Genomic DNA, 26,858 nt, shown 5'->3' on the forward strand with positions numbered 1-26,858 from the left:
AAGCAGTAGCCTGTATAGCGTGTAGTTGGGTGACCACCGATCACAAACAGGTTGTTATAGGCTGCGGGTTCTACATAGTAGGCGGTAGAGGGGAGTGGAGCAACATCCACTGTTGTACTGCACTGCAATGCTTCCACATTTATGCTCTCCGCCTTCACCTGAAACTGACGGTTAAATAAACCTCACGAAGCGGAACAGGAGTGGTGAGGCCATCGGCCAGCAGTGGACAGGCAGAAGAAGCCGTGCACATGCGTTATCATTATTATCATTATTAATTATTAAGCACATGCCGTTTGAACCACGAGCCGGGATTCCCATCGACGCCGGTCCGGTGCCCGCCGCAGCGTCAGCCCCCACCACTGCGTTTGACGAGGGGGGCCACCTCGTCACGGCAACGTCCTGCGCGTAGCGACGATCGTTTGACACGGCGTTTCCCGCTCCCCCCCCCGCCAACCACCCCGCTTGTCCGGCGACACTCACAGTCCTCGCCGGAGTATCCGATGACGACGCGAGGCTCGGGACCCTCGCCGGCGTCGTTGACGGCGCGCACGCGCAGCTCGTACGCGGTGAAGGTGGGCGTGTGCTGCACGGCGTAGCGTGCCGCTTCCATCACCAGCGTGTCGGTCCACGCGCCGCCGCCGTCGCCGTCGCCGCCCGCGCCGCGCACGCGCCACCCGACGAGGTAGTGCAGCCCCGGGCCGTTGCTGTCGGCGCCCGACAGCGGCTGCTCGCGCGGGCACACGTGCGCGCGGGCATCGTCGATCGTCGTTGTCATCGCGATCGCTCCGTCGTCGTTGTCGTCTTAAAAGATTGCCGTCGTCATCATCGTCGGTGTGTCATGGTCAGGATCACCGTTGTCATGATCATTGACGCCGTCATCAGCGTTGTTATCTTTCACGTTATAACCGTCATTGTCATCACCATCATCACCATCGTTACGCACGCCGCCTTTACAATAATAAACACTGCCACTGTCATCGTCATCATCACTGTTATCTTTGACATCATTGTCGCCATCATTATCATCATCATTGTTATCATGATCAGACACATTGTCATAACCGTAAAACATCCCCATCATCATCGTCATGCGCATTGACGTTGTGCCCATCCTATTCCCCTGGCTGCCGGCCCTCTCACCGTCCAGGAGATGATCATGTTGTTGGGCTGCGTGCCCTCGCCCTTCACTCCCGTCGGGTTCATGTCCGGCGCTGGGCGACGGACGAGCCAGGGGGGGGGGGGTGTCAGCGGGACGACGGGGAAGGCAAAAAGAAATCAAGACTTTTGAACGACGCACGTACGTTCGAATCACTTTAGGTCTCACCAGATGAAAAAGAACCGTTCACACAACAAAGACAAAGATCCCCTGCACAGCCTTAACAGACTGTTGGGGCAAGTGCTATTAGCGAGCACGTATGAAGGCCGCCACGGCACAGGAGGGAGTGGGTGGCCAGCACCACTCCCGGCCGCCTTTGTCTCCTTAGTGGCGATGTTAGCAAACCGTACCAGGTGCTCATTTGAGGCCGAGTCGACCTAGGAGAGGCCCAAGACCAGTTCAGACAATCGTCACCGGTGTTCGCCGTGAGCGGCAATCAAACTCGTGTCGCCAGGTTTGGAGGGCAGTGCGCAAGCCGCAACGCCACCGCACAACAGGAAGTGTTTTCGCAAAACACGGGGGCCACGAAAATGCTGCGTGAAAGTCGTTCATGTAAACACAAGGGTGTCTCGCAGATGAACGGCTTCGCGAGAAATGAACAATTCGCGCCGGGGGTACGTGGCTCTGCGTGTCGGCGATCCCCCCCCGCCCGTCTCTGGCGATCGTCTCTCACCGGCTGGACCGGTGGTGTGGGACTCGGAGGGGACGCTGGGCGGGCTCTCTCCCACCTCGTTGGCCGCCGTCACGCGGAAGCGGTAGTCCATGTACGGCGAGAGACGCAGCTCCGCCGAGCTGCGGTTGCCGCTGACGCGAGTCAGCTCCTTCCACGTGCCCGGGTCGAACCGCTCGTCCTCAAACTCCACGAGGAATTCTGGCGGACGGACGGATATGTGGATGGGGTGGATGGACAGATAAATTATGGACAAATTAATTAATGGATGGACAGATAGATGAATGGAGGATGGGGGAGGACAGATGGGTGGACATTTTTAAGCATGGGCTGGACAAATAGATGGAGGTACGGATGGGTGGACAGAGGGACAGTTGTACAGATGTATGGATGAACAGACAGATGGGCAAATATGTGGGTGGATGGAAAGATAGTGGGACAAAGTATGGATGAATGAATATAGGAGGACAGATGGACAGATAGATGGACAAACGGATGGAAGAAATGCACCTTAAAACCTATTTACGTACGCTTATTAAACTGTTAGTTCATTTTGTAAATTATTCTTAAAATGTATTTATAATATTATTTTTATGCTGAATGTCTGCTGCTGCTGTGTTCTGTACAGTGCTTTGAGATCCTTGATGAAAAACGCTATATACATGTTATTATTAAGAACAGATAAATGGACGGATGGACACTGAGGCGGACGTGTCTACGGGTGGACGGATGTGTAAACAAAACAAGACTGAAAACTCAATTTAAAATCTGATCCGAGGAAACGACGGCGTCCCCGTGCGTTCGGACAAACGGCACGGCGCGCCCCTCCATCACCGACGCCGCTGGCGGTCCGTTCCCTCCCGAACCGCCGCAGCTTCCCGCGACGTTTCGCAAAACCCGGGGGAAAATCCCCCGTGTGACGCAGCTGCACGTCACCACGGGCCGGGAGCGAGGGATCGACGCGGATTGATGTGCGGCGCAACGCGGGGGGGGGGGGGCGGAGAAGCTGTGCGCTTTACGTCTTTCGGGGCGGTGGGGGGGGGGGGAAAGAAAGTCGATTTCAGAGCGACGACGAATTACATTGGGTAGAAAGAAATAAAGCCACAGGGCCCGATTCGCATCCTGAGATATTGGGGGCAAAAGTGGCGGTGCAACTGGGCGACTGGCTCCGCTGTTTGGTGATAGAAATGATCGTGGAAATAATTAGAACAAACACGAATGATACCGTGCTAATATTTTGCGAATCGGGTGCAATGTTTCGATCGAGAACTCGGAGGCGTGGAGCCCGAGCTCGAAGTCTCTGATGCTCTGGCCTGATGCTCTGGCCGGCGTGAGTGAGGCAGGTTTTTTGGAGCTGTTGTCCTGCAGTTTGTAGCGGCCTATTTGTGATGTCCAAGCAAGCGTGAGCGGTGCAATAACCGTCATGGCCACAGTGTGGCTGTGATGATGGCGCACGTGAGAGAGAAACATTTTACGCCAATTAATGTGTCATAACAATGTACGATCAATGTTCGACCGCCTTACAAAATCCAAGTAGTGTTCAATATGCAATTAGCGTACAAAGCACTCATAATGTGCACAATTTGCGGTTATTAGCACCCAGCGGTAAAAATGTGTATGCCGCAATTCGTCAATCGGCTGGTCGCATGCGGTGTGGGTACTTACACCTCTTCCAAGTTATTTGAGCAGCGTGGAGGAGTCGGTCAAAGTAGAGGGGGGCTCCCAAGAGCCCTCTCTCTCTCTCGAGAGAGAGAAAGCGAATCCCCTTAGTCCGCCAACAGTGGCACAAGCAAGTAAATGCAGGGCTGCACCTTGACCAATATGAACTTAACTAGGTCCTGTAAGTGCGTATGATGTGGCTGGTGGGGGCGGCACCTGTAATTGGGGAGTTGTGGCTGCTCCCCTTGGCCCACTCCAGATGAACGCTGCGGTCCTGACGCTCACTCAGACGGAGGTCGGTCGGGGCGTCTGGTCGGTCTGAGGGGGAACGACGCGGATCAATCATTCAGTCGACCAACACGTCGAATGGTCAAATGGGCGAATTAGCCAACCGCTCGCTGGCAGAGTGCCAGGCTGATGGGACTTGCCCAGGACGCGGAGGGAGGTGCCCGCGGAGTCGGAGTCGGTGCCCGTCGTCGCGGTGCACGTGAACCTCGCCTCGTCCGCCTCCCGCACGCTCGCGATGACGAGGATCGAACCATTCACCCGATACCTGTGGGGGGGGGGGGGGTGCGCGATGGAGGAGGAAGTGGGGGTTAGGTGTGGGGGGGGGGGGGTGCAGCACCACCGGGAGACATGGGAGGAGAGGGCGGTAGTCACGTGATGAAAGATTCACACCCTCCACAGAGATCAGGCGATTGATCATGCATTATAAGTCGCGATTTGATTAAAGAATTGGTTATTGTTTTCATTTTCTTTCACCTGCAACCGTTCAATCCTGAATGCGCCCGACTGCATCGGATCTTGGAAGCAATGCAGGATTGAGCCTGGGTGGTATATGGGTGGGCGACCACCAAGGCGCCTGTCAGGCATTGTAGGTATCATGCCAATTGCTTACACAGCAAAGCAACTATGTTTGAGGAGTGCCCCTGCTACGCTGGAATGTTTTTTAGTAAGAGTTTTAGTGAGAGCATGTGAAGAGAAAACGTGCGAGTATTCGGTGGATTAACTCTTAAAAGTTCCACGCAGATAGATTTAATCCACAGGCAACTCTGATCATTTCCATCTGCGTGTGAACTAAGCCCATTGCTGTCCTGCCATCTCATGACCACTGTGCAGTCTGGTCATCCACAGCAAGGCTCCCGAGTCTCCGAAGGACTACATCAAAGTCCTCAATCCTGCTTATTTTATTGCATTTTGTTATTGTCAAACATCCTAATGCAGGAACCTCTTCAAAGAGAGTCATGGGACTCAGTGAGGCTTGCAACACCTGGCAAGCCCTCGGAGTCCTGCCCAGGCCCAACCCTGCTTAAGCTTGTGAAGTCTGATAATATACAGGGATGCGCTTTTGTCATATATTTGCTTGTGCAAGTATATGACGTGACTTTACCGAAAGACCCAAAGAATATGTGTTCACACTATTCTGTAACGCAGAAGTTTTTGCTACAATTTCTATTGGGTTATTTTTTTTTTGCTCTACTGAAATTCTACTCGGTTGATCATGCTCGAATTTCTCTTTGGTTCATTGTTACACTTGGATTTGATTTGATGGCATTTTGTCCTTTTGGTGACCGAGGTCACCGTTGCAAACGATCCCGTGCTGGTCTCAGGCTCGTTCTCATCTGGTTCAAGAAAATCAACTTGAAACCTGAAGACAGTGACACAAATTGTGTGGCGCCGTAGCATCGCGCATGCCGTTTAATTATGGATGGGAGCACCCTCTGGGTGAGTGGGAGGCAATCAAACACGCTGTCCTTTTTACCCAGACCCCCCCCCCCCCCGTCAGCCTGCTCCCACTAGCCCTAACAGCACCTGTAAACACCGCCGCCTATGAATGAACGCATTAATGTTAATGATGGCCATGAGGCTTTCCGCGTAAATTAACCAAGCAACTGTGTGTGTGTGTATATACGTGCACGTGTCTGTGTGTGTTTGTGTGCCTGTGGGGTGCGGCAATGTATTCGTTCAGGCATTATGCTACGAACTCAGCCACCCGAGTTCAATTCCTGCTTGTGGCGACAGATATGTCAAGCAGTCCGGAGCCTCCCAAAAGGTCGGCTCAGCGATGAGCACTTCCATGAGTACTTGGTGCCATGGGTAAACATCAACAGTTGGGAAACAAATATGAACGGGAGTCGTAATGGCCACACCACCGCCTCGTGTGCTGTGCCGGCCTTCACTCACAGCACTTGCCCCAACTGTCTGTTGAGGCTATATGGGAGATGTTTGTCTTTATCTATCTGTACATTTATATATCGTATGCTTAGTAATGCCAAGTGGTTTTTATAACCGAAATGGTGAGCGGTGGCCTAGCGGTTAGCGCAACGTGCTACGAACCCTCTGACCTGCCTTCAATTCCCAGCCACGGCAAAAATCGTTCGTGGTTATCTTTACCATTCCTGGCCTTCCCCTATGTTGGCTCAATCACGCATGAGTAGCTGGTGGGTTGTGTGAACGTCAGCACTGGTGAGGCAAAGGCGGATGGGCGTGGTGCTGGCCACAACACAACCTCGTGTGATGTGCCGGCCTCAATAGGTGCTCGCTGACAGCAAATGTCTCAACGACCGATTATAGGCCGCGCCGGGGATCTTCGTCTTTGTCCTTATGTTATAAACCTCATGTCAGAGAGGGTGGACTTGAAGGGTGGTGTTGGGTGGTGTTAGGCACTGGGCAGAAGGACGAGGTGGAGGTGCAGCGAAATGGCAGGAGATGGCAGGAGTTGATAGGAGTGGCAGGTGGTAGCTTGCGAAGGGTTCAGTGGGAGGGTGTGAGGTGCAATGCACAACAGTGGCACAAAGGGGGAGGCAGTGGTAGAAGTTGGACAGGAAAGGGAAGAGTGTTCGCTTGCGTGAGGTGTAGGAAGCAGTGCAGTTTGTGGCGTGGTAGGCAATGGTAGGCGGAGAAAGGCAGTCAAGAAGAGTGGCAGACACTACACTTGAAGGTGACAGGTTAGTGGGAGGTACGCGTCGTGATGATAGATGCCGGAGGGCAGTGGAGAGTGGCAGCATACGATGAGAGGCGGTAGGCGATATCTCAGTGCTGAGTCGGAGTAGGCGATGGTGGGTGGCACGAAGCAGTAGAAGCAGTGGTACGTGGTGAAGGGGCCGGTTGGCTGCAGTGCAAGGGGTACAGGAATCGTCGGTGGGCGGTAAAGAGTGGAGCGGACAACGGTAGGAGATGCGGGAGGCAGAGAAAGCAGTCGGACAATGCGGGGAAGCAGAGGGTTCAGTGGGGTCGATGGGGGGCAGCGATGAAGGGGGTCAGGGTTGTGGGTGGGAGGGGGGGGTAAAGGGGGCGGGACTGGCGAGCACCTGCTCTCGTAGGGCAGCACGGCGCCGTTGCGGCGCCACAACACGGTGACCTCCAGGCTGGGGTCGTGCCGCACGACGCACTCCAAGCGCACGTCGCTGCCCTTGCGAGCGCTCAGCGTTTTCGGGAGGCCCGAGATCTGCGTCGCCTCTGCGGGAGGTGGGCAACGGAGACAGTAATCGACGGGACGTCGGACCGATGGGACCACGGCAACGCGGCGCGGTGGCAACAGCGGTGATCCACGGACTGCACTACGCACGCGGAAGCCCTCGCCGTCAGTTCTGAGCTGGCTTTTTGAGCTTTGAGCATAAAGCGATCGCGGCACGATACACGGTAATACGGTGTGATCCGTTTAAAACATTTCTTCATCATCACCTACCATTCAGAGACACAAAACTGGCGTCATACGTTAAGTTCAATGCTTCAATTGCAACAATCAACCTGGCTGCAGCCAACACGATTGTTGGCGTCGCACGGTCCCCATTGGCCCATCACTCCTCTCCGGGCTCATGCGTCCCGGTGCAGCTGCACTGCCTGCACACTCAAAAGTTACGCCAACGACCCCCAGCGCTGAAGAGCCCCCACCCATCTTTAGCCATAGACCCCGACAGATGCACTCCGTGGTGCACCGATGTTAATGTTGCTCTGGGTCCTGGGTGTGTGAAAGGCAGATTGTTGAGGCCATTAGAAATAGTGACTGTTTGGGGAATGCCTTCATCCAGCAGCGCATTGTTTGTGATGATAATGATGAGGCTGTTCAGGGCCGATTCCATAATCCCCTCTACAAGCACCAAGCCTTGGCGAAACACCCTAGGGAATGAGGGAGTGTCGAGGCGAATTGTTTATAAATAGCGCTGGCCCAGTTCGCAGCTCGTGATTTCGGCTGGCGGTCGGTAGCACCGGCTCGAGTGGCATTTCAGTGGCGGTCCGTCGGCGATTCAGCGCCCATCAGGTTTGGCGACGGGTGTCGTTGCGGCAGCCGGCGGCGACGCGGCTACCTTTGACGGAGAGGCGCGCCTGGACCTGGTTGGAGCGCAGGTCGTTGCTCGCGACGCACGTGTAGGTGCCGGCGTCCGTGCGCCGCACGTCCGAGATGCGCAGCGTGCCGTTCTCGAAGGTGCGGTAGCGTGCGCCCTGCAGCTGGCTACCCTCCACGCCCTTAAACCTGGTGGCGCGCGGCACAAGCAGGGTAACGGGAAAGGTGAGAGAGAGAGCCGTGACTACCGACAACGCTGAGTCAACCGCCGGCGTTGTCGGTTCGCGTTAACCAGCAGGCCACGAGCATTCACGGCATGTCACGCTTCCGGAGTAGGGGGGAGGGGGGCGGGAGATCTTGAAGTCGAAGCGGTGCGACGAGGGTCACGGCGAGTGAGCGGGAGAAACGGCGTGCGCCGGGCCCGCTCGGCTGCCTGCATTGCTAACCGATGCTTAATTGAGAGAGAGGGAGGGAGAGAGGGAGCCAGGGCCCTGTCTCACCACAGGATGTTGGGGCGTGGCGACGCAAACACCTTGCACTCGATGTACACGACCTGCTTTTCTCTCGTCATGTACAGCCTGTCCGGCTCCGTCAGCATCCGTGGGGGCACGGCTGTGGGAGGGGTGGGGGGGACAGGGAGCGGGAAGGGGTCGTTCGTTAGGAGTTCATTGAACCGCAGAAACGCTAACGAGGGCGCGGTTCCAGGTGCGGTCTTTCCAGTTATCAACTTAATTAGCGATGGGAGGGAAACCGTCAAGTCGTGTCCCCATAAAGGTCAGGGGTTGTGACCGCAATTAGCAGGAAGGGGTTTAGAAAAAGAATTGCAACTTCAGATCGGTCTTCTTCGGTCTGCCGGATCCATCGAGATAAGTTTCCGAACGAGGAGACGGCGGCTTGGTGGTGCGTCGTCATCACGGGGACGGGCGCAGCCCTGGCACTCGTCGTGGAGTCAACGTCGGGGTCACGTGGGGTGGGGTGGGGGGCGGGACAGAGGGAGAGAAAGGGGGAAGGAGCCAGATGATTGAAGAGGAGTAGATAGAGAGACAAGTGAGGGGGCAGGGAGAGGAAGGCGGAGATAGGTCAGGAGTTGATAAAAAAAAGATTCAGGAAGAGAGAAGAGACATTTCAGGAGAAGAGAGAGAGAAAGAGAGAGGTTGGGGAATTAGGGGAGCGAATTGCAATGGAAGCAGTGGAGGAAGAACAGACACATTATATGAGGAAACACTGAGGAGGAGCAGGAGGAAGGATGGATGAAGAGAAGCCAGAAGAGAGGAAGCAGAATGAGGAGGTGGAGGAACAGGAGACTTTGAAGGCGGAACAAAATACGAGGGGAGGGAAGAGCAAGAAAGATGGGCACGAGAAGAGGGAGTTGACGGAGAGGATGAGGGCAAGTGGAGTGGAGGAGCAAGATGACAGAGGAGGCAGCAGAGAAGGAGGATACAGAAGAGGAGGAGGACACTTATGAGTTTAGCGAGAGGAAAGATCATGATGATGATGATGAGGGTAAAGACAAAGGTGGCGAGGAGCGAGGATTGTGGGAGGAGCTGCCCCACCCGTCCCAGTCAATAAACTTATATTATATTACCTGGTAAGGCCCTCTGAGCTACGTAGCTCTTTTCCAGAAGCAACCTGGCCACGAATGATAGCTCAACGAAGTGGCTTATTAGGTGGAAATTTATCGCAGCCAAAAATACTCTAAACGTATGGCGATTCTAAATGCGGAGGCAAAAACAGGACCGGGAGAAAAATTCCGTGCAACCAACGGGGAGAGAGACACGCAAACTCCAAATATACAACAGCAGGCGTCAGGGTCGGGATCGAACCCACGACCTCCTGCATACCAGGCGAGGTAGTTAACATCTCCTAGCCACCGTGATGATGATGAGAGAGACACGCAAACTCCAAATATACAGCAGCAGCAGGCGTCAGGGTCGGGATCGAACCCACGACCTCCTGCTTACCAGGCGAGGTAGTTAACATCTCCTAGCCACCGTGATGATGAGAGAGACACGCAAACTCCAAATATACAGCAGCAGCAGGCGTCAGGGTCGGGATTGAATCCACGACCTCCTGCATACCAGGCGAGGCAGTTCACATCTCCTAGCCACCGTGGCGCCCCTGGGTGCAGCCACCCCCGCACCCACGGCGCGGTGCTCACCCAGCACGCTGACGTAGGCGTTGGCGAGGATGGTGCCGTGCCGGTTGGAGGCCTCGCACTGGTAGACGGCGCTTCCGCCCACGCCCAGCTCGTTCAGCATCACCGTGTCGCCGTCCACGCGGCGCCCCGGGTCCGCGGGGGACTCTGCTCCACCACACGCGGCACGACGCGGCACGATGCGGCACGATTCGGGACGGTGACTTGACGCGAATTGTCCTGATTTGGTGCGACGTGGCACAGTCCGGTATGGCTTGCCATGATTCGGAACGAGTTGACACGATTTGGTATGATTTGGCACTATGTAGTATTAATGGGTACAATTGGGTATGATTTGGCACGATTTGGTATGATTTGGCATTATTTGGTACAATTAATTTAGCACAATTTGTCTTAATTTGGTACATTGTTCAGTGATTTGGCTGAGTGAGTAAGTTTGCCAATAGCTGGGTGAGTGTGTGCATGATTCGATGAGTGAATGGTTGAATAAGCATGCGAATTGGTTGGCTGAGTGTGCGATTGGCTGTGTGTGTGTATGTGATCGGCTGAGTGAGTGTGCACATGAGCGGACGAGCGTGCGGATGTGTGAGCAAGTCAGCGGGTGAGTAAGCGTATAGGTGGGCGAGTGTCTGACTGAGCGAGCGAGGCTGGCTCTCCCCCTATTTTGTGTGCCCTCGTCTAACCTTCAATGGGAGCGCCGTTGATGAGCCAGCGGATGAGCGGTTTCGGGGTTCCGTGCGCGCGGCACACGAGCTGCGCGTTGTCCCGCGGGGAGTAGACGCGGCTCTCCGGGACCGGAGGGATCCAGTACGGCTTCGCTGCAGAGGCCGGGAACGCACGGAGAGGATCAGATGGGAGAAATTTCCTCACGCGTGGAAACAAACAAGACAAAGGACGACGGCTCCCGCGTGTAGCCTTCAACGGACTGTTGGGGCAAGTGCTGTTTGCCTCGCAGCTAATGTAGGCTGGTGTGGCGGTGTTCACACACCACACCAGTATTCATTTAGGGCTGAGTCAGCCTAGGGAGAGGCCCGAGACCGGTTCAAATATTCATCACTGATGTTGGCGGTGAGCGCGAATTCAAATCGGGTCGCCGGGATTGTAGCGCACTGCACGAACCGCTGCACCACCGCTCTCCGTAAGTCCATACAGAAAGATCCCCTGCATAGCCTTAACAGACTGTTGGGGCAAGTGCTGTTAGTGAGCACCTATAAAGTCCAGAACGGCACACGAGGGGGAGGGTGGTCAGCACCACGCCCGACCGCCTTTATCTCCCCAGTGGCGATGTTTACACACGCACCAGGTACTCATTTGAGGCTGATTTGACCTAGCAGAGGCCCAGGACCAGTTCAGATAATCGTCACTGGCCGTGAGCGGGAATCGAACCCGTGTTGCAGGGTTCATAGCGCAGCGCGCTAACCGCTACACTACCGCTCCCCACATGCACCAACAGAGGCACACGCACACGGGCACACACCGCGCCCGTAGGCAGGCGGCTAGCCGGCACACACCTTCCACGGTGACCGTGACGGTGTGCAGCGCTTTGCCCTCGCTGTTCGTGGCGCGGCACTGATAGCTGCCGCTGTCGGCCTCCGACACGTCGTGGATCGACAGCGTCTTGTTGAAGTTGTCGAAGGTGACGCGATCCCGCGTTATCTCCCCGCCCAGCTTGCTCCACTGGAGCTCCGGCGTGGGGCTGCACACACAGGGAACACACACACACGTACGTACGTTCAACTTCTTTCACACCATACGCAGCCAACTGTGCCAATCAGAGGTGCGGGGGAAGGACAACAGACTAAACACAAAAAGCAGTTATCAAGAAATTAGTTTTCAATCTGGATTTAAAGTGCACAGCTCCAGCGGCTTCCTAACATTGGGAGGAAGAGCGTTCCAGACGGCCACAGAAGCGCATATGGAAGTGCGCGATGCTGTGACCGTCTTCTCTTCGAAGGGCTGCCAAAAATCCACTACGTGGAGACACGTGGGGAGATTCGGGGAGCAGCGAACGAGTACGCGGACGCACGCGGGGACACTCGAGGACACACGCAGAGACACGTGGACACATGCGAGGACACAACATGGGGACATGTGGAGAGAACAAGCGGAGACACGGGGGGGGCGGGGTAGGGAATGACGACACAGGAAGACGCGTGGAAATGTGAGGACACAGAGGGATGCACGGAGGGACACACGCAGGGATGCGAGAGAACAAGTTGGGAGTTAATACGTTTCTGGATTTGAACGAGGTGATTTGAAAGAACTCGGGGTAAAGTGAGAATGGGAGGGAATTCCAATGCGGAGACTGCCACCTGCAGTGCGGTGGTGGCCGAACAGTGCAGTGGATGAGGTGTCTGGTATCGACCGGATCCTTAACATGGGCGGAGGAATCAACGTGCAACGTATTTGGACCTGCAATATGGTGGTGGTCTCACCCAGTGTGGATGAGGCACAATTCATGGGAACAGTGACGGTGGTGGTGGTGGTGGTGGTGGTAGGAGTGCGTGAGTTGGTGACACTGCGTATTTGACTCCGTTGGCAGTTGGAGGCAGTCGCCCTCCAACAACAACGGAGGGCAGAGAAGCGACCGCTCACAACAATGAGTGAAGTGCCGGGCACAGTGGGGGGTACAGCTGGCGCATCTACCAGTCATCTCAGTCAGCCAACCCATGGCACCTGGGTCTGTCCCGTGACCTCCTGTCAGCGAGCCTTCAGCACTTCACGTGGCCTCAAAGTGCACCTGGTCTGGCACAGGTGCTGTGGTGACGTCACTGTCACTTAGTGGTGAATGACAGGTGTTGGTCCTGGTATTATGCTCTGTAGTGGGGAGCGGTAGTGTGGCGGTTAGCGCGCTGCACTACGAACCCGGTGACCCGAGTTCGATTCCCGCTCACGGCCAGCATCAGTAACGATTATTCGAATCGGTTCTGGGCCTCCCCTAGGTCTACTTGGCCTCAAATGAGTACCTGCTGCGGTGTTTAATCGTCGCTACGAGGGAGACAAAGGTGGCTGGCGTTGTAGCAGCCCACACCCACCCCCTCGTGGGCCGTGCCGGCCTTCAAAGGTGCTATTATCTAACCACACTTGCCCCAACAGTCCGTGACGCCTATACGGGGTTCTTCGTCTTTGATTATACTCCCCGCGCACTTCACAATGACAAATTTCCAACGCGACCGCATGCGATCGCGTTGGAAATTTGTCATTGAGATTCAGCGGGAGTAGTCGGTTGGGGGGGCGGGTTGTTATTGGCAACCTTAAAGGCTGCATGGGTGGTCGTGGGGCACAAAAAGAAAAACCAACATTAAATATAAAAGTCGACTTTGCGTTCTCATTCTATTCGGCTGACGGGAAACCAAATTCCGTTTCATTGCCCCTGCGGCAGGCACGCTGGGCTCTACCGGAGCGTTCTGCAACGCTGCCAAAGGATTGAGGACGTGGGGAGGACGATCAAGGCCGGACTCGAGGTTTTGGTTTCTACTTGCCGCTGACTTCTTCAGCGTCGACACGCTTGCGTACGCATTGGTTATTGAAGAGAGCTGGAGATAAGAGATGAGGACAAAGCAGTGGCGGGCGACGACGGAGCTCAGCGATTTCCGTCGCGCAACTGATCGCTCGCGTGTGGACCCGGCCGTGTGGTCGACAAAGTCCCCCTCCCCCCACGTGTCATCCCCATGACGATCGTGCGCATCCCCCACTGCTCCTCCCGTGCGCGCGCGATGTGTACGTACAGGCCCTGTGCGATGCACTCCAGCAGCAGTGTGTCTCCGCGGAGCACCAGCTTGCTGCTCGTTGTGCCCGCAGGTTCCAGGAACGACGGGCGGCTCTTCGACGGACGTTCTGTGCGCGTGCGTGCGTGCGATAACGTGGGCGGGTGGAACAACACGGACACAATTAGTTTGCTCACGGTCCATGAACGGAGCGAGGCAGTTAGTAGCTAGGCCAGGGGTCGGCAACCAAAATAACAAGAAGAGCCATTTCTTTCCAATTCGGTACAAAATTCAGTATTTCAAGATCCGCAATGCATCTGAGTACATACTGTTCATACGTACATATCGTCAAGAAGCAGCCCGTAAAGAGCCGCATGCGGCTCCGGAGCCGTAGGTTGCCGACCCCTGAGCTAGCCGATGTAAATGACGCTACAGGCAAGCGCTTGTCCTGAGGAAAGCTGCTCGGATAAGAGCTGAGACCGTTCTCGCAGTGAGCAAGGTTACTCGAGGGCTTGGGACGAGGCCTCGTTGGGAGAGAGCTCCAAAGTCCAGCAGCGCGAGGAGAAACGCAGGAATGGAAGCGCCGAGTCCTGCATTGTGGGGGTTGACGAGAGGTCGGTGAGCGCTTGACGTGGTGGGTGGTTGGGGGGGGGGGTGTCAAGGCGTGAAGTGCATGGCAACAAAGGGCAGCAGGGTGGCACTCGTGCCTCACGGCAAGGAGGGCTCGGGTTCGATTCCCAACTCGGGTCTCGTTCTGTTTTGCACGGGTTTCCTCCGGGTTCTCCGGTTTCCTCCCATGGCAAAAAAAGAAAAACCCACCGCACAATGTAACTGACGTTGGGCAAACATCCGAATGGTGAAAAACTGCCTGCAAATTACTCAATTTGGATTACACACATAGCAACATCGCGCCTCTACTGTGAAATCTTGGCAGGGCTCTCCTGCAAAGCAGTCTTGAGAGACTGAGCGAGGCTCAGCTGGGTCAACGAGCACAAGGATGATAATGAAAGGAATGACTGTGGATGTGACCGGGATGCATCTGTGAGCACAGAGGAGCATTGAGCAAATTTGTCAACGATTAATTGCGTTAAGCAGAGCGACACGAGAACTAAGGTATATACACACCAGGTACGAAGAGAGTACTTCAATTGAAATCAAACAAAACAATTAACACGTGGAGGTGGCGCTGTGTGGTTCGGTGTCACAGATGCTGATCCAGCACCACTGAGATTCCTGGGTGTGACTCCAGGATTTCGAGGTGTCCTGCGATTAAACCTGGGTTCGTCAAGTGCAGCAAATCGACGGTCTCAGCATGGCCCCCCCCAACGACTGCATCAAGAAGCCACAGTATTAAATGTGGTCGTTACTTACGTCGGCTATATTTCGGTTCAGAGAATTAACTATTAGTGGTTTGATGGTCATGTGATGAACGGTCTTTTCAAGGAGCATACACGATGTGTGCCGAGCGTGGATGGAGAGGCCCACACGAGAGTGATTTCAGAAGCAGTTCGGAGGTGTCATCTTCAGAGGCGTTGTTTTTTTTTTGACACAGGGTGGTGCAATGCTCACTGCTGGAATCTGAACGCAAAAGTTGTCAGCGTCGCGAAATGTCACCGGTTAGCACAACTGGAATATAACGAGGGTACAAAGTTAACATTTCCAAAATATCAATCTGCGCGTCAGCCTGCCGCGACGGCAAACAACGCTCGCGCCGGCGCAACGTTGCCATTCAAGCGCCGCCACGCATTAATTAGGCCTCTTGCAATTTACATTTTCATTCGTTGTCCTTAAGTGCATCTGTGCGCCTTTATAATGACTCCGTCCTAATGAAACGCGCCACCACGTCACGCCGACCAGCGAGCGGATCTTTTTTTCCTCTTTTCCGTTTAATTAAAATCCGTTCGTGTGTGCGCGTGCAAGGCGCGCGACAAATACGAGATGGGGCAAAGGCTTCAGGATAATCGCGCAGCGTGCCTCAGATCCCTCCGCGGCTCTCCGTGAGCGAGCGTGCGGCCGAGCAGGCGAGGGAGAGAGAGCCGAGCGAGCGCGAGCGAGCTGAGCGAGCGCACGCCATTTGCCGAGGGTTTACAGCTGTCCCCCGAGTGCACGCGCGCTACGACAGTGACAGCTCGTGACCGTAAATCCAGCCGCATCTGGGAATCGCTCAAATATCGGCGGCGGGCCTGCATCGCTTTTATTACGCTCGAACGTGACATTTTGCCGAGATGAAGGCGAGCCACGGGTTGATTGTGCCCCGGAATGTTAATGGTGTTCCCGCAAAGATGGCACGTCAACCTGCCGCTGCCACTCTACACACAAGCCATTTAAAAAACAGAAAAGCCACTGTGATATTTGTCGGCGGAACAAGACGCGGTGGGGCGTTGTCGCGTCGCCGCGTCTGTGTTGAGTTTCTGCCCGTCGATCCGCGCGCGCGTCCAGTCCGGCACGCTGACAGAAGCTGTCCCCACTCCTCTCGTTTGCGGGTGACTTGGAAGACCCCCTGGAAATTCTCCAGCCCGTGGACAACATTTTCTCTGTGTCACCCACCAAGCGAGAGTCCGTTGAAAAGAAACATTCCTGCCGTGATATATACTTGAACATTCACACGTATTTATATGTAGGCAAAGATCCCCAATACAGCCTTAGCATACCGTTGGGGCAAGTGCTGTTCGCGAGCACCTACAAAGGCTGGCATGGCGCACGAGGTGGTGGGTGGCCAGCACCTCTCCCGGCCGCCTTTGTCTCTCTAGTGGCGATGTTTACACACCGCACCAGGTTACTCATTTAAGGCTTAGCCAACCTAGAGGAGGCCCAGGACTGGTAATCGTCACCCCTGTTGGCTGTGAGTGGGAATTTAACTTGGGTTGCCGGGTTCGTAGTGCAGCATGCTAGCCACTGCACTAGATCCTCTCTGAAGACTTACAGCCAAGAGGGAAAGTGCAAGTTACAGCCACCTATTGTCGCCAGTATGGGGCTGGTGTGGCAAAACCATGCCTAGCCACCTTTGTCTCCCCAGTGCGTTTGACACACCTCACCCCGTACTTGTGTAAGGCTGATTTGACTTGGGCGGGAAGGGGGGGAGTGGGGGGGAGATGGCTCAGGGTAGGTTCAGACACCGTTTGCCATTGATATTATCTATAGTCAGGAATCGAACACAAGGATGCTGAGATCGTAGTGCAGTGCGCAGAACACTGCGCCACTGGTTCCTGCACGCACAACTCACACGCACGTACAGCACACACGGCTCCAAAGCCGAGCTGCAGAGTCTCGTAAGCGAGCGACACATTTTTGGGGCAATGTTCACCACTTTTTCGCGCATCAACAAAAGCACGCTCGACGACAACGACAAAAACAGCAACAGAGCAGTCGCACGGAACGTCGAGGACGACGAGGCGGAGCCGTCGCACGTTCCTACGACGACTCCCGACGTGCGCTCGAGCGTCGGCCGCGCGATCGCGAGTTCGCATCGGCGTCCCGGGAAAACTCTATGGCAGACAGCGCTGTGCGTACGTATATACGGACACGCCATATACAAAAATACGTGTGCATGTGTGTGTGTGTGTGTGACGTGCGATGCAACGTGCCTTCATACGTAAGTGCGGCGCAGGATGGAGAGATGCTAGTGGCGGCGTGATTCGTTTCCGTTCGGCGATTCGATGATTTGTCAAATCCAAGAGTCGCGGTCCGATTCAATAGTCAATGTTTTATCGTTATTCTCTCTGTCAATTTCTCCCCTTTGTGATCCCGCTTGTGCTGTTGGTCTTCGTTTCTTGTGACAAAGATACCATACGGAACTCCCGCAGAGCGGGGTAATCCTTCGTGTTGGACAACGGTCCACTGAAGCGGATATCACAGGGCTACTGCTCGCAATCCCTTCAAAAGATTCCATTAAATATTTTTGTTCATTACATTGTCGAAGATGTTAGCACCTGTAGTGGCTGCAGGGGGCCACGTGAATTAATTGCAATGTTTCTATCACTTAATTTTTGCAATTGTGCTATGATTAGTCTAAAAATAATTTGCCAGAGCTCACTTGGGCTAGAGGGAATTGATCATTTAACACCAATTTCTGTTTGTGAAAAATGTCAAATTCTTCAATTGACGGTGCAGTAGTTTATGCTCTAATTTATATTCTCTTCATGACTGTACTTTGTTTCATTTGTTGTTGCCCTTGTCACTTTGGTGATCCCCGAGTAATTCTGACAAAACGGGGCTCATTCCGCTCTCTTCAGTCGTCACCCGGTTAAAATTGTCAAAAACTTGAACGACTTTTCGCCATTCTTGGGCGCGTGATTCGACGCCTGCTTCGCGAGTGCGCAGATCGACGTCGGTGGGCGGGATCGAAGCATCGTCGAAAAACCAACGCCAAGAACATCCCCGCACGGGGTCGTCTCCATGTTGCTGTGACGAGTCACATCGCTGTACCCGTCACACAGACGGATGAGCCGCTGGTCCTCATGCACGCAGACAGCAGCGGCGGCAGGATTACGAATGCACGGCACTTGATTAGCCTCTTCCGGATTAAAATATTAGCGGCCTTCTGTTTCACTCAAACACGAATTTTCAGCAGAGCGTCGTGTGAACGGCATCTCAAAATTGTGTGGAATCGCCAACGCTGTGGAATCGTGAGGTTTTTTTTTCCTCGAACGGAAACCACGGACAAGGGGGGAGGGCAAACCAAGAACCGATGCCATCAATTTCCCAAACTCTCTGGTCCTCTATTGGGATGATTGGTCATCTCCATTAATGAGCGTTCGTACATGTGGCAGCAAGCCAGGGTACCCGGAGAAAGCCCGGATTGAAATGAAATGCACTGGCTCATTAAAGACAATGCAGTGTGGGTTGCGTGTTAGGCGAGAAAGTGGTGGGTGGGAAGATGGTGAGCGGGAAGGTGGCGGTGTGTGCGCTTGGTCGAGATGAGTGCCACACCACGCACCGCACCGGTCGCACGGGGGAAGGAAATAACCAATTGAGGTGCCAGCAGCACCCCCAGAGGTCAAGTAATGTTCCGCCTGATCAAGTTCACGGACGAGCGGCACAAGGGAGGATGGGGGATGCACGACAGGCAATCGCCCAAGGAAGAGGAGGCCGGCCCGGTTGTCAGAAACGCCAGTGACGGCCACGCTCGTGCCGCCTCTCGTCGTTTCGCACGCTTGGGAAAGGGCGGATGGGCGTCCTGTACAGCTACGAGAGCGCGAGCCGCATGCGCCGACCGACAGGACGATCGAGACAAGGGCCTCATCGCCGCCGAGAGGTTGGGGACGCTCAACGGAGGAGGCTACAAGCACCGCGGTTGTGCCGTATTTCACTCAGGCGCATGTTTACATATTGTTCGGCTGAATGTCTGACGTTTTTCCTCCAAGTGCTACTTCAGCTTCTTCAGGAACCGATTTCAGCGCCGGGAGCCTTTTCAGTGACCGAATTACTGAAGAGGCTTCCGGGACACGTGGAGCGATAAAGTCGGACACCGTGCCAAACAACGCAACACGTCGGAGAGCTGGAGAAGAGGCTGCTGCAGGAACGCGAGCGATGGCACGAAGACGGAAAGACGCGTCGCCTGCCACGGCACGCGACGGCTTTGCCTGGCCGTGCCTCAACGCCCCGCCCTGCCGGTGCTCTTCGCGGTGTCACGGTTTACACGGGAGCCGGAGGTGGCCGCTGTCACGGCCAAATCGGCAACGACACCGCCGCCGCGGGCAGCAGTCAGCCCTCAAGATGTTGGCGACGGTGTCGACGCAGCCGCGGACTTATCTGGGCGAGTAAAATGAACGTTTAATTGGAATTAATTGAATGAACGATGGTCCCGATGGTGTCAACGAATCTAATTAACGAATGTTAGGACGCGGAACGTTAAACAATTAAGTTTGGGTTAGGGTGAAGATGAGATTTTTTTTATAGAGGGGCGGGTTTCAATCAATATTTGAATTACGGAAATATCAATGCCACGGGACGTGTGTGTATGTGTGAGAGAGAGAGCAGGCAGACGCTCGCTGCGCATATCAGGCCTCCATTGTGATGCGGCCGCAGCAATTATGCAAATCGTACGTTGGTGCCGCTCTCGTGCCTTTAACGGGCCCTCCGCTGTAATCAAATTAACGGCGTCAACAAAGGCGCCGCCGCAGGCTTCGCGGTGACGCATTGCGAGGCCTCGGAGGAGGTGTGAAGGAGGCTGATTTCTGTCTCGCGGCTCAGGAATTACGAGTCCTTGTTTGCCCGGGCAGTTTTTTTCTGGTTAAACCGAACAAAAAAAAAACCGCTGAATTTTCCTGCAAGATGTGATTATGGGCCGGCCCCACCGTCCTCGCGGTGACTTTGACTCTGAGGCAGAATATTAAACAAGCTGCGCGTTGCTATGGCTGTACCCCACGCACTCCAGCGTGTCGCAAACGCCCGGCGCATTTTTTAAAATGATGCATCAGCCACCTTCGTTGCAACACCTTGTTAAGATTCACAGTAAAAAAGAAAGTATTTACGCAGGAAAGTCTCAAGACTCTCTATAATGAGGATCCTACACTAGGATATTTGGCCAATGCCATCGATGACTGTTGAGCTGATAAATCCACCATGCGTACTTGTGGGGGGTGACACTCAAAACTCCACACAGAAGGATTCGAGAAGCCGTTGCTGTACTGCCATATCTTGGATACCTCGCAAGCCTCGTGCTTACGACACCAGGAAATCCCTGGCAGTTAGTCATGCCACGTAATAAGCCAAGCTGAAACCTGCTTGGCTTCCATGTGGATGTACTGGCGATGTGACTGGGTTTTAAATGTTGTCATAAATAAACGAATACGTTCTGCAGACGTGGAAAAAAATTATACTACATGGTGTAAATATCACTTGAGCAATTTTGACCGACTGAGCGTGGCTGATGAGGCAACATGAAGTGTCTGCTTAAGGAGCATTAAACTTCCAGTGTCGTTAATTGAGCTGTTGACGCCATTACTTAGAACACGAAATGTCAATTTGTCTTTGCCATAATTTATTAAGGCAATAAGTGATTTAATAAAAAAAGAAGGAATGTAAACGCCGACGCGAGTTATTAAAATAATTTTTTTGCCACGTTACAGCCACTGGCTGCATTTAGCGACGCCGTTAAACACGACCATTAATCCCGGCCGAGGCGATGGCGTCGACTGCCCACGGGTTTCCAGAGATGATGTATTTCCCTCCGACGGAGGGGTTGCGTTGTCGCGTCGTTTCCAGCATGGCGCGGTGCCGTCGCACTTAACGTAGAGGGAAGTGAGTAATGACCGAGCCGCACGAGGATCGGCTGCACCGCACGGTTCATGTTCGACGTGCGCACGTGCTCGCACGTGCGCGCGCGCGTTACGAACACGCACTCACTGGAATTTCATATCAAAGGCATTTGCGGGAAATGTGCACGCGTGTCTGAGGCTGCCGAACGCTGCATAAGAGTGAAATAAAATTCAGCCCCTCCGGTGCGCTGTTGCTGGAACTGCTGCCGCGTCCACACCAGAGCCATTCCCTGCCGTCAGATTTTATTTTATCTCTTAACTCTCCAACCTAATTCTGTACACGGGTGACGAGGTGTCAAGAAAGGAAAGTGGTCCCGGACAGTTGCTCGCAGGTATAATGGCCGGTGGCCGAGGATAACGACCGACTGGCATCCAAAGCACGGAGCACGTCCGAGGGACGTCCACCCGACGGAGATGGAGCGACGAGATCAACTCGTGTGCCACTGCTGGCCAGGATCGTTGTATCACGTGACAATGAAGGATGGGGATGGCCTTTAGAGGCCGTCATTCAGCAGTGGAGAGATCACGACTGACGATGACGATGATGACTTTCAAAGAAAATATATAGATTTTGATTTAAAGCTTTCGTGACTGCAGGGATTCATATTCTTGGCTCTTTCAGTAAAGTCACGTAGAAGGGAAACAACATTTTATTGTTTTATATTTTTATTATTTGATTGTTTCCCTTCTACGTGATTTTACCGAAAGAACCAAGAATATAAAATATATATTGTCAAGGCCCAGTGTGCTATTATTGCCACAACTTATCTTTTTGTGGTGACAAACGGTCTTCGTCTAGCAGTGGATGGCTCGTGGCTGATGTTGGATGCTGATGGTAGAATTTGGCTCCATGTGCTTTGAATGGAAACGTTGAAAGATTTACCAATTTAAATATCAAACCAACCGCACATTATAACCGCCGCTCGCCACTCTCAATCGCGGAAGCGCACGCGGCTCTCCCATCCTCTTAACAAGCCACGAGTTCCTAATCGCACTCGGACGCAGTCAGCCAGACACCCGTGCGCATTTCATTAGGTGGAATGCCACGTGCATCACACGAGGAAATGAAATGCCTTTGATATTTATCCGGCACAGATGGCACTGCTCATCGCTCCCGCTCAGACCGAGGAGGAGACGATGGCGATCGTGATGACTGTGATGACGATGGCGGTGGTCGTGGTGGCTGACGGAACGAGGTTGGTTGGCCGGCAAAAGGGAAACCGGCCACACCACCAATTCACTCACCGTGCCCTGGCTGGGACGCAGTGTCATTGTCAGCGTCCACTGGAAGTAAAGACCAAAGCACAGCAGGAGAGGGTAAGGGGGGGGGGATTCTAAACCTACGTTTTAAAATTAAAAGAAGACACAATTCCAAAAAAGAATAATAATGCAATACTAATGGCTTTTATATAGCGCTCTTCATGCAAGGTATCCCAACTAAAACAAGGAGAAGAATCATGCATATTTCATGGATTTCCGCAATGCTTTCCATCATGCGTTTGAAGTCATTAGATTGTTGATCTTTGTAGCCGTTAAGAAGAATGAGTGGGATCGGGCAGGACCGCATGGTGGGTGAGACTGGCGATGGAATCACAGTCAAAGGAGGGACCGCGTCCAAAAGTATGACCGCTGCATGGGACGCAGCACAAAGGTGAGCTCTTGCGCAGGCGTGAGATCGATGGCGAGCGCTACTGGCTCGTGAGGGATGTCGATCGACGGCGCGGGGAGGAATTCATCCAACAGTGGAGAGAAAATTCTAACGTGCAAAAAAACCTAAATGGCGCACTCAACTTGTGCGGAGTGAATTATCAAACCTTTCCACTTCTAGGTGTAGATTCGTACTGCCGCGTCGCTAAGGACCAATGCTGCTATGGTAGTGAATGAAAGCAACACAAATCTGTTCATTGGGTTGGGTCTTCCTTTACAATAAGCTGTGCGGAAAACTCAAATGGCGAACGTGGATTCTCACGGAAATGAGAAAGAAGAGTGATCGGTGGAGGGGGGGGGGGGGGTCCAACGATCGCCAACAACACGAGAGCAGAACGCTTAGAAGACATAAATCAACCCGAATTAATTCGCGAATGAAAACGTGGACAAGAGTTGGGAGCCGCACGGTGAAAGCAAAAAGAAGAAAAAATAAATTGATGCTTCCCGACGCCGTGGGCCGGTCTCAGCGGCAGTCGCCGGGCAAAGTTGAAATTTTTCCATTTGTGAAATTGCCCCCGAGTGGAGTTAGCGCTCCCGATTCGCGCTGGTCCCAGGGCCCCGCAATCTCTGCCTCCGTGTCAGAGTTGATGCATAACGCCCGCCAAGGGGGTAAGGGAGGAGGCGCGGATGTGGGGGGGAGCAGGGAGGGGGATTCAAAAGCAGAATTCTATGAACGAGCATAGAATTTACACCACACGGGGCTCGCAAGGCAATGCTGGATTCCAACACCAACTGTGCGCTGTGCCAACAGCCTTAGGATACAGAGCCCACAGGTTACTGCGGGATTACTAAGCCATTCGTGCACGTCGGGTTAGCCAACTCAAAAGGTTCATAAACCCGGGACATGTGGGAAGAGTGGAGAACTATGAAGCAATTGACCAAAAACGTGACTCTCAATATTCGCCGAGGAGACTCGCGGATTTTTCAAGGGCAGTTTCCTCAAAGAGAGGACCACATTGGGAAAACCAGGAAGGGTGGCAACCCTCCGCTTACCCGAGGCAAACAAAACGAAAAAAATCCACCAGAAAACCTAACGCAGTAAAGTGCCGTGCAAAACCGACGGGAGTGACGAACAACAACAACGATGGAAACAACTTCTTAGGACCGGGAAGCGTGAAGCACGCGTGTACCCGCAGCGCGACACGATCTACGGGGCTCTTAGGCACACACACACGCACGTGCACGGATGGTGTCGGACATTTGGCACGTGGTGTAAAATGGCGGTGGCGACGACGACGACGACGAAGCGCGACAATGAAGCCACGACGCGCGGGCGCCCCGCCACTCACTCGGCCTGACGATCAGCTTGAGCGGCTGCTTCTGCTGGATGGTCTGCGTGTGCGTGAAGCGCGCGTAGCACACGTAGTCGTCCTTGCCGTCCGTCGGGAGCACGTTGGCGAAGTACAGGTTGCCGTTGAGGCCCTGCGACACGCGCGAGTCCTGCGGGACCCTCTCCATGGCTGCGCCGCCGCCGCCGTCGGGGTAAGGGGATAATAAGGGGATCACGGGGGGTCAGGAGTAGGAGGAGGAGGAGAGACCGGTGTCAACGAAAGGAGATGGTGGAAGTGATTTGGGATGGGGTGGGATAATTGTGGAAGGAGACGGACGCCTCCCCAATGCCGATGTTTGCACACTGCACCAGGTACTTGTGTGAAAAGTTGAGCCGCAGATCCGAAATTACTCACCACTGTTGTTAGCCACGGCTGGGATTCAAATTCAAGTTTACGCATGCACACACGTATGTGTGCAGAAAGACAAAGATTGCCCCTAAAGCCTCCAAACGAGTTTTGGGGGAAGAGCTGTCGGCGAGCACCTATGAAGGACCACACGGCGCACGAGGGGGAGGGTGGCCAGGACCACGCCCGGCCGCCTTGGTCTCCCCAAAACTGATGGTTACACACTACACCAGGTATTCATTGAATGCTGAGTCACCTAGGGGAGGCTCAGAACCGGTTCAGATATTTGTCACTGTTATTGGTCGTGAGCAGTAGCCGGGTTCGTAGTGCAGTGTGCCAACCGCCACACCACCGCTCGACTACGCGCACACACGCGCACGTGTGCACACACGTGCGTGTGCACACACACGCGACGACGACATGAACAGTCGTCATTTGACACAAAGTGGCGATCGCGTCACCACAGGGTTGTGCCAGGCTAGGTGCACATTAAGGCGTGCATGCATAGACACACAATCACACTAAGCACTTAAATACGTGCACTCAATAGTGCACAGCACGCACAGAAGTGAACTCACAGAGAGACGGAGACAGAACGAAGAGGGAGAGAGCGGGAGCCAGACCCTTACACAACCAAGGAGCAACACGTGTACAACACCCTATTAACAAATCATCACAATAAAACTCAAAATTGCCTCCCCCCGACGATGAGAGGAACTCCTGTAAACAGCAACACACAATGAGCAAACAGCAACGAAAACAGACTGCACCCCTCCCCCATAACGAACGGCCGTATACATTTTCATTACCACTTAAGGGGCACGGCGCGATGAATCTACTGACAAATTAGCCGCCGTGAAGGCGGCAGGCACGGCGAGCCCGCGGTTTCCCGTCAACGGCCGGGCGACGGAACACGGACTCGTAACTCGATGAATCGGCCGAAGGGTTGCGCGTCTTTAATTCGCGGATCGCGCGGCGACATGCGGCAATTTAACGGTCATCTCGTTTGTAAAGAGTCTCGTAATTGTTTTTTTGTGGTCAGGCATGCAAACGCCCTCTCGCTATCTCTCACCCCCCCCCACCGCCTCTCTCTCTCTCTGTCTCTCGTGCGCGCAGAATCACACGCTTCGTGGCGCGTTCACTGCCGCCTCGCAGGAGGAAGGTTACGAGTTCGACTCCTGGTTAGGGGTTGTCTCTGTCCATATCATCCCTCCGACGGGTCGATAAAACGAGTAACCACATTGTGCCGAAAATCAACAGCAGTTGTCCTTCGGATTGCCTCAGCTTCTGACCTAGGAATGGGGAGTTTCCTCCGCTGGCTTGCAAGGCCTCATTTAACAGCGCCTCAATGCCCATTTGGGCAGGGGCCCGCGCACTCACTCGGACAAATGAGTCGGTGAAGCCAGAAGAACGTGCACCTCGATCCCGCGTGAAACTCGACCGACGAGCACGCTGCAATCGGTGAAAATCTGGGGCTACATGAACGGGTGAAGTGACATGTGCGATGTTGATGCGCCCGGGGCAGCGGGAGCGGAGCGGGTCGCGCACCGCACTATGAACCCGGTGAACCGAGTTCAATTCACGCTCACGACAAATAACGGCAGCGAATATTTTGAGCCGGTCCTGGGCGTCCCTCCCCTAGGTCAACTCAGCCTTGTGGTGAGCTCCATGGTGTGGCGTGTAATCACCGGCTGGGTGTGGCGTTGACTACCCACGCTCTCGTGTGCCGTGCCGGCCTTCATAGGTGCTCGCTAACAGCATGTGCTCAAACAATCTGTTGAAGGCTATACGGGGAGACGCGTGTCTTTATACGCAGAGCAAGTGTTGTTTGCGAGTACACATTAAGAAAAAAACAACAGCACTTGCCCCCATTGTCTATGAAGCCTTTATGGGGGATATATGTCTTTGTACTCATAGCTAGTACCTATTAAGACCAACATAACAACACTTTTTTCCAACAATCTATGAAGGCCATAACACAAAATAACAAGCAGCGTCGCTGTGGAGAATATAAATAACAATGTATAAGCGGATAATGTCTCCACATATAATCCGTCTCTCCCCATCAAAAATAAATTGAATCAAACCGGCCTTCTGGCAGCGCGTAACTTGAGCAGCACTGATTCGATGCGAGCACAACTCCGGCTCCGACACCACGCGGCATCTCGGGTTGGCAAAGGCCGCAGACGTTCGTGTCGGTACTCACAACCGTCCATCCAGAAGATGATGGGAGGGGGAAGCCCATCGGGCGGGTTGCAGGGCAGTACGGCGGAGGAGCCCTCCATCGCCACGACAGGCTCCAGGTTCTCACGGGGCCACAGGGGGGCACCTGGAGGACACAGACAAAAGATAGAGATGACCCGTGTAGCCCAAACAGACTTTTTGGGGCAAGTGCTGTCGGCGAGCACCTGTGAAGGGTGGCACGGCGCACGAGCGGGGGGTGGGGAGTGGCCACCACCACGCCTGGCCGCGTTCGCCGCCTCCCCAGTGGCGATGTTTACATGCCGCACCAGGTACTCGTTTTAGACTGAGTCGACCTAGGGGAAGGTCCAGGAACGGTTCAGATATTCGTCGTGAATGGGAA

General features: G+C 54.1%; 1 protein-coding gene across 1 annotated transcript in view; it reads right to left on the reverse strand.

Moving 5' to 3' along the window:
* Positions 1–26,858, reverse strand: part of LOC133351706 (neuronal cell adhesion molecule-like) — a 167,574-nt gene that overhangs the window by 22,988 nt on the left and 117,728 nt on the right. Inside the window, 14 exon segments of the mRNA XM_061567118.1 lie at positions 481–724; positions 1,141–1,211; positions 1,830–2,027; positions 3,702–3,803; positions 3,914–4,038; positions 6,797–6,944; positions 7,793–7,959; positions 8,271–8,382; positions 9,929–10,072; positions 10,609–10,743; positions 11,437–11,621; positions 13,654–13,762; positions 23,888–24,058; positions 26,481–26,603. Coding sequence (XP_061423102.1) covers positions 481–724; positions 1,141–1,211; positions 1,830–2,027; positions 3,702–3,803; positions 3,914–4,038; positions 6,797–6,944; positions 7,793–7,959; positions 8,271–8,382; positions 9,929–10,072; positions 10,609–10,743; positions 11,437–11,621; positions 13,654–13,762; positions 23,888–24,058; positions 26,481–26,603 — 2,034 coding nt within the window.

This window comes from Lethenteron reissneri, chromosome 38, assembly GCF_015708825.2.
Source record: "Lethenteron reissneri isolate LAM-NWPU_2019-01 chromosome 38, ASM1570882v1, whole genome shotgun sequence".
NCBI lineage: Eukaryota > Metazoa > Chordata > Hyperoartia > Petromyzontiformes > Petromyzontidae > Lethenteron > Lethenteron reissneri.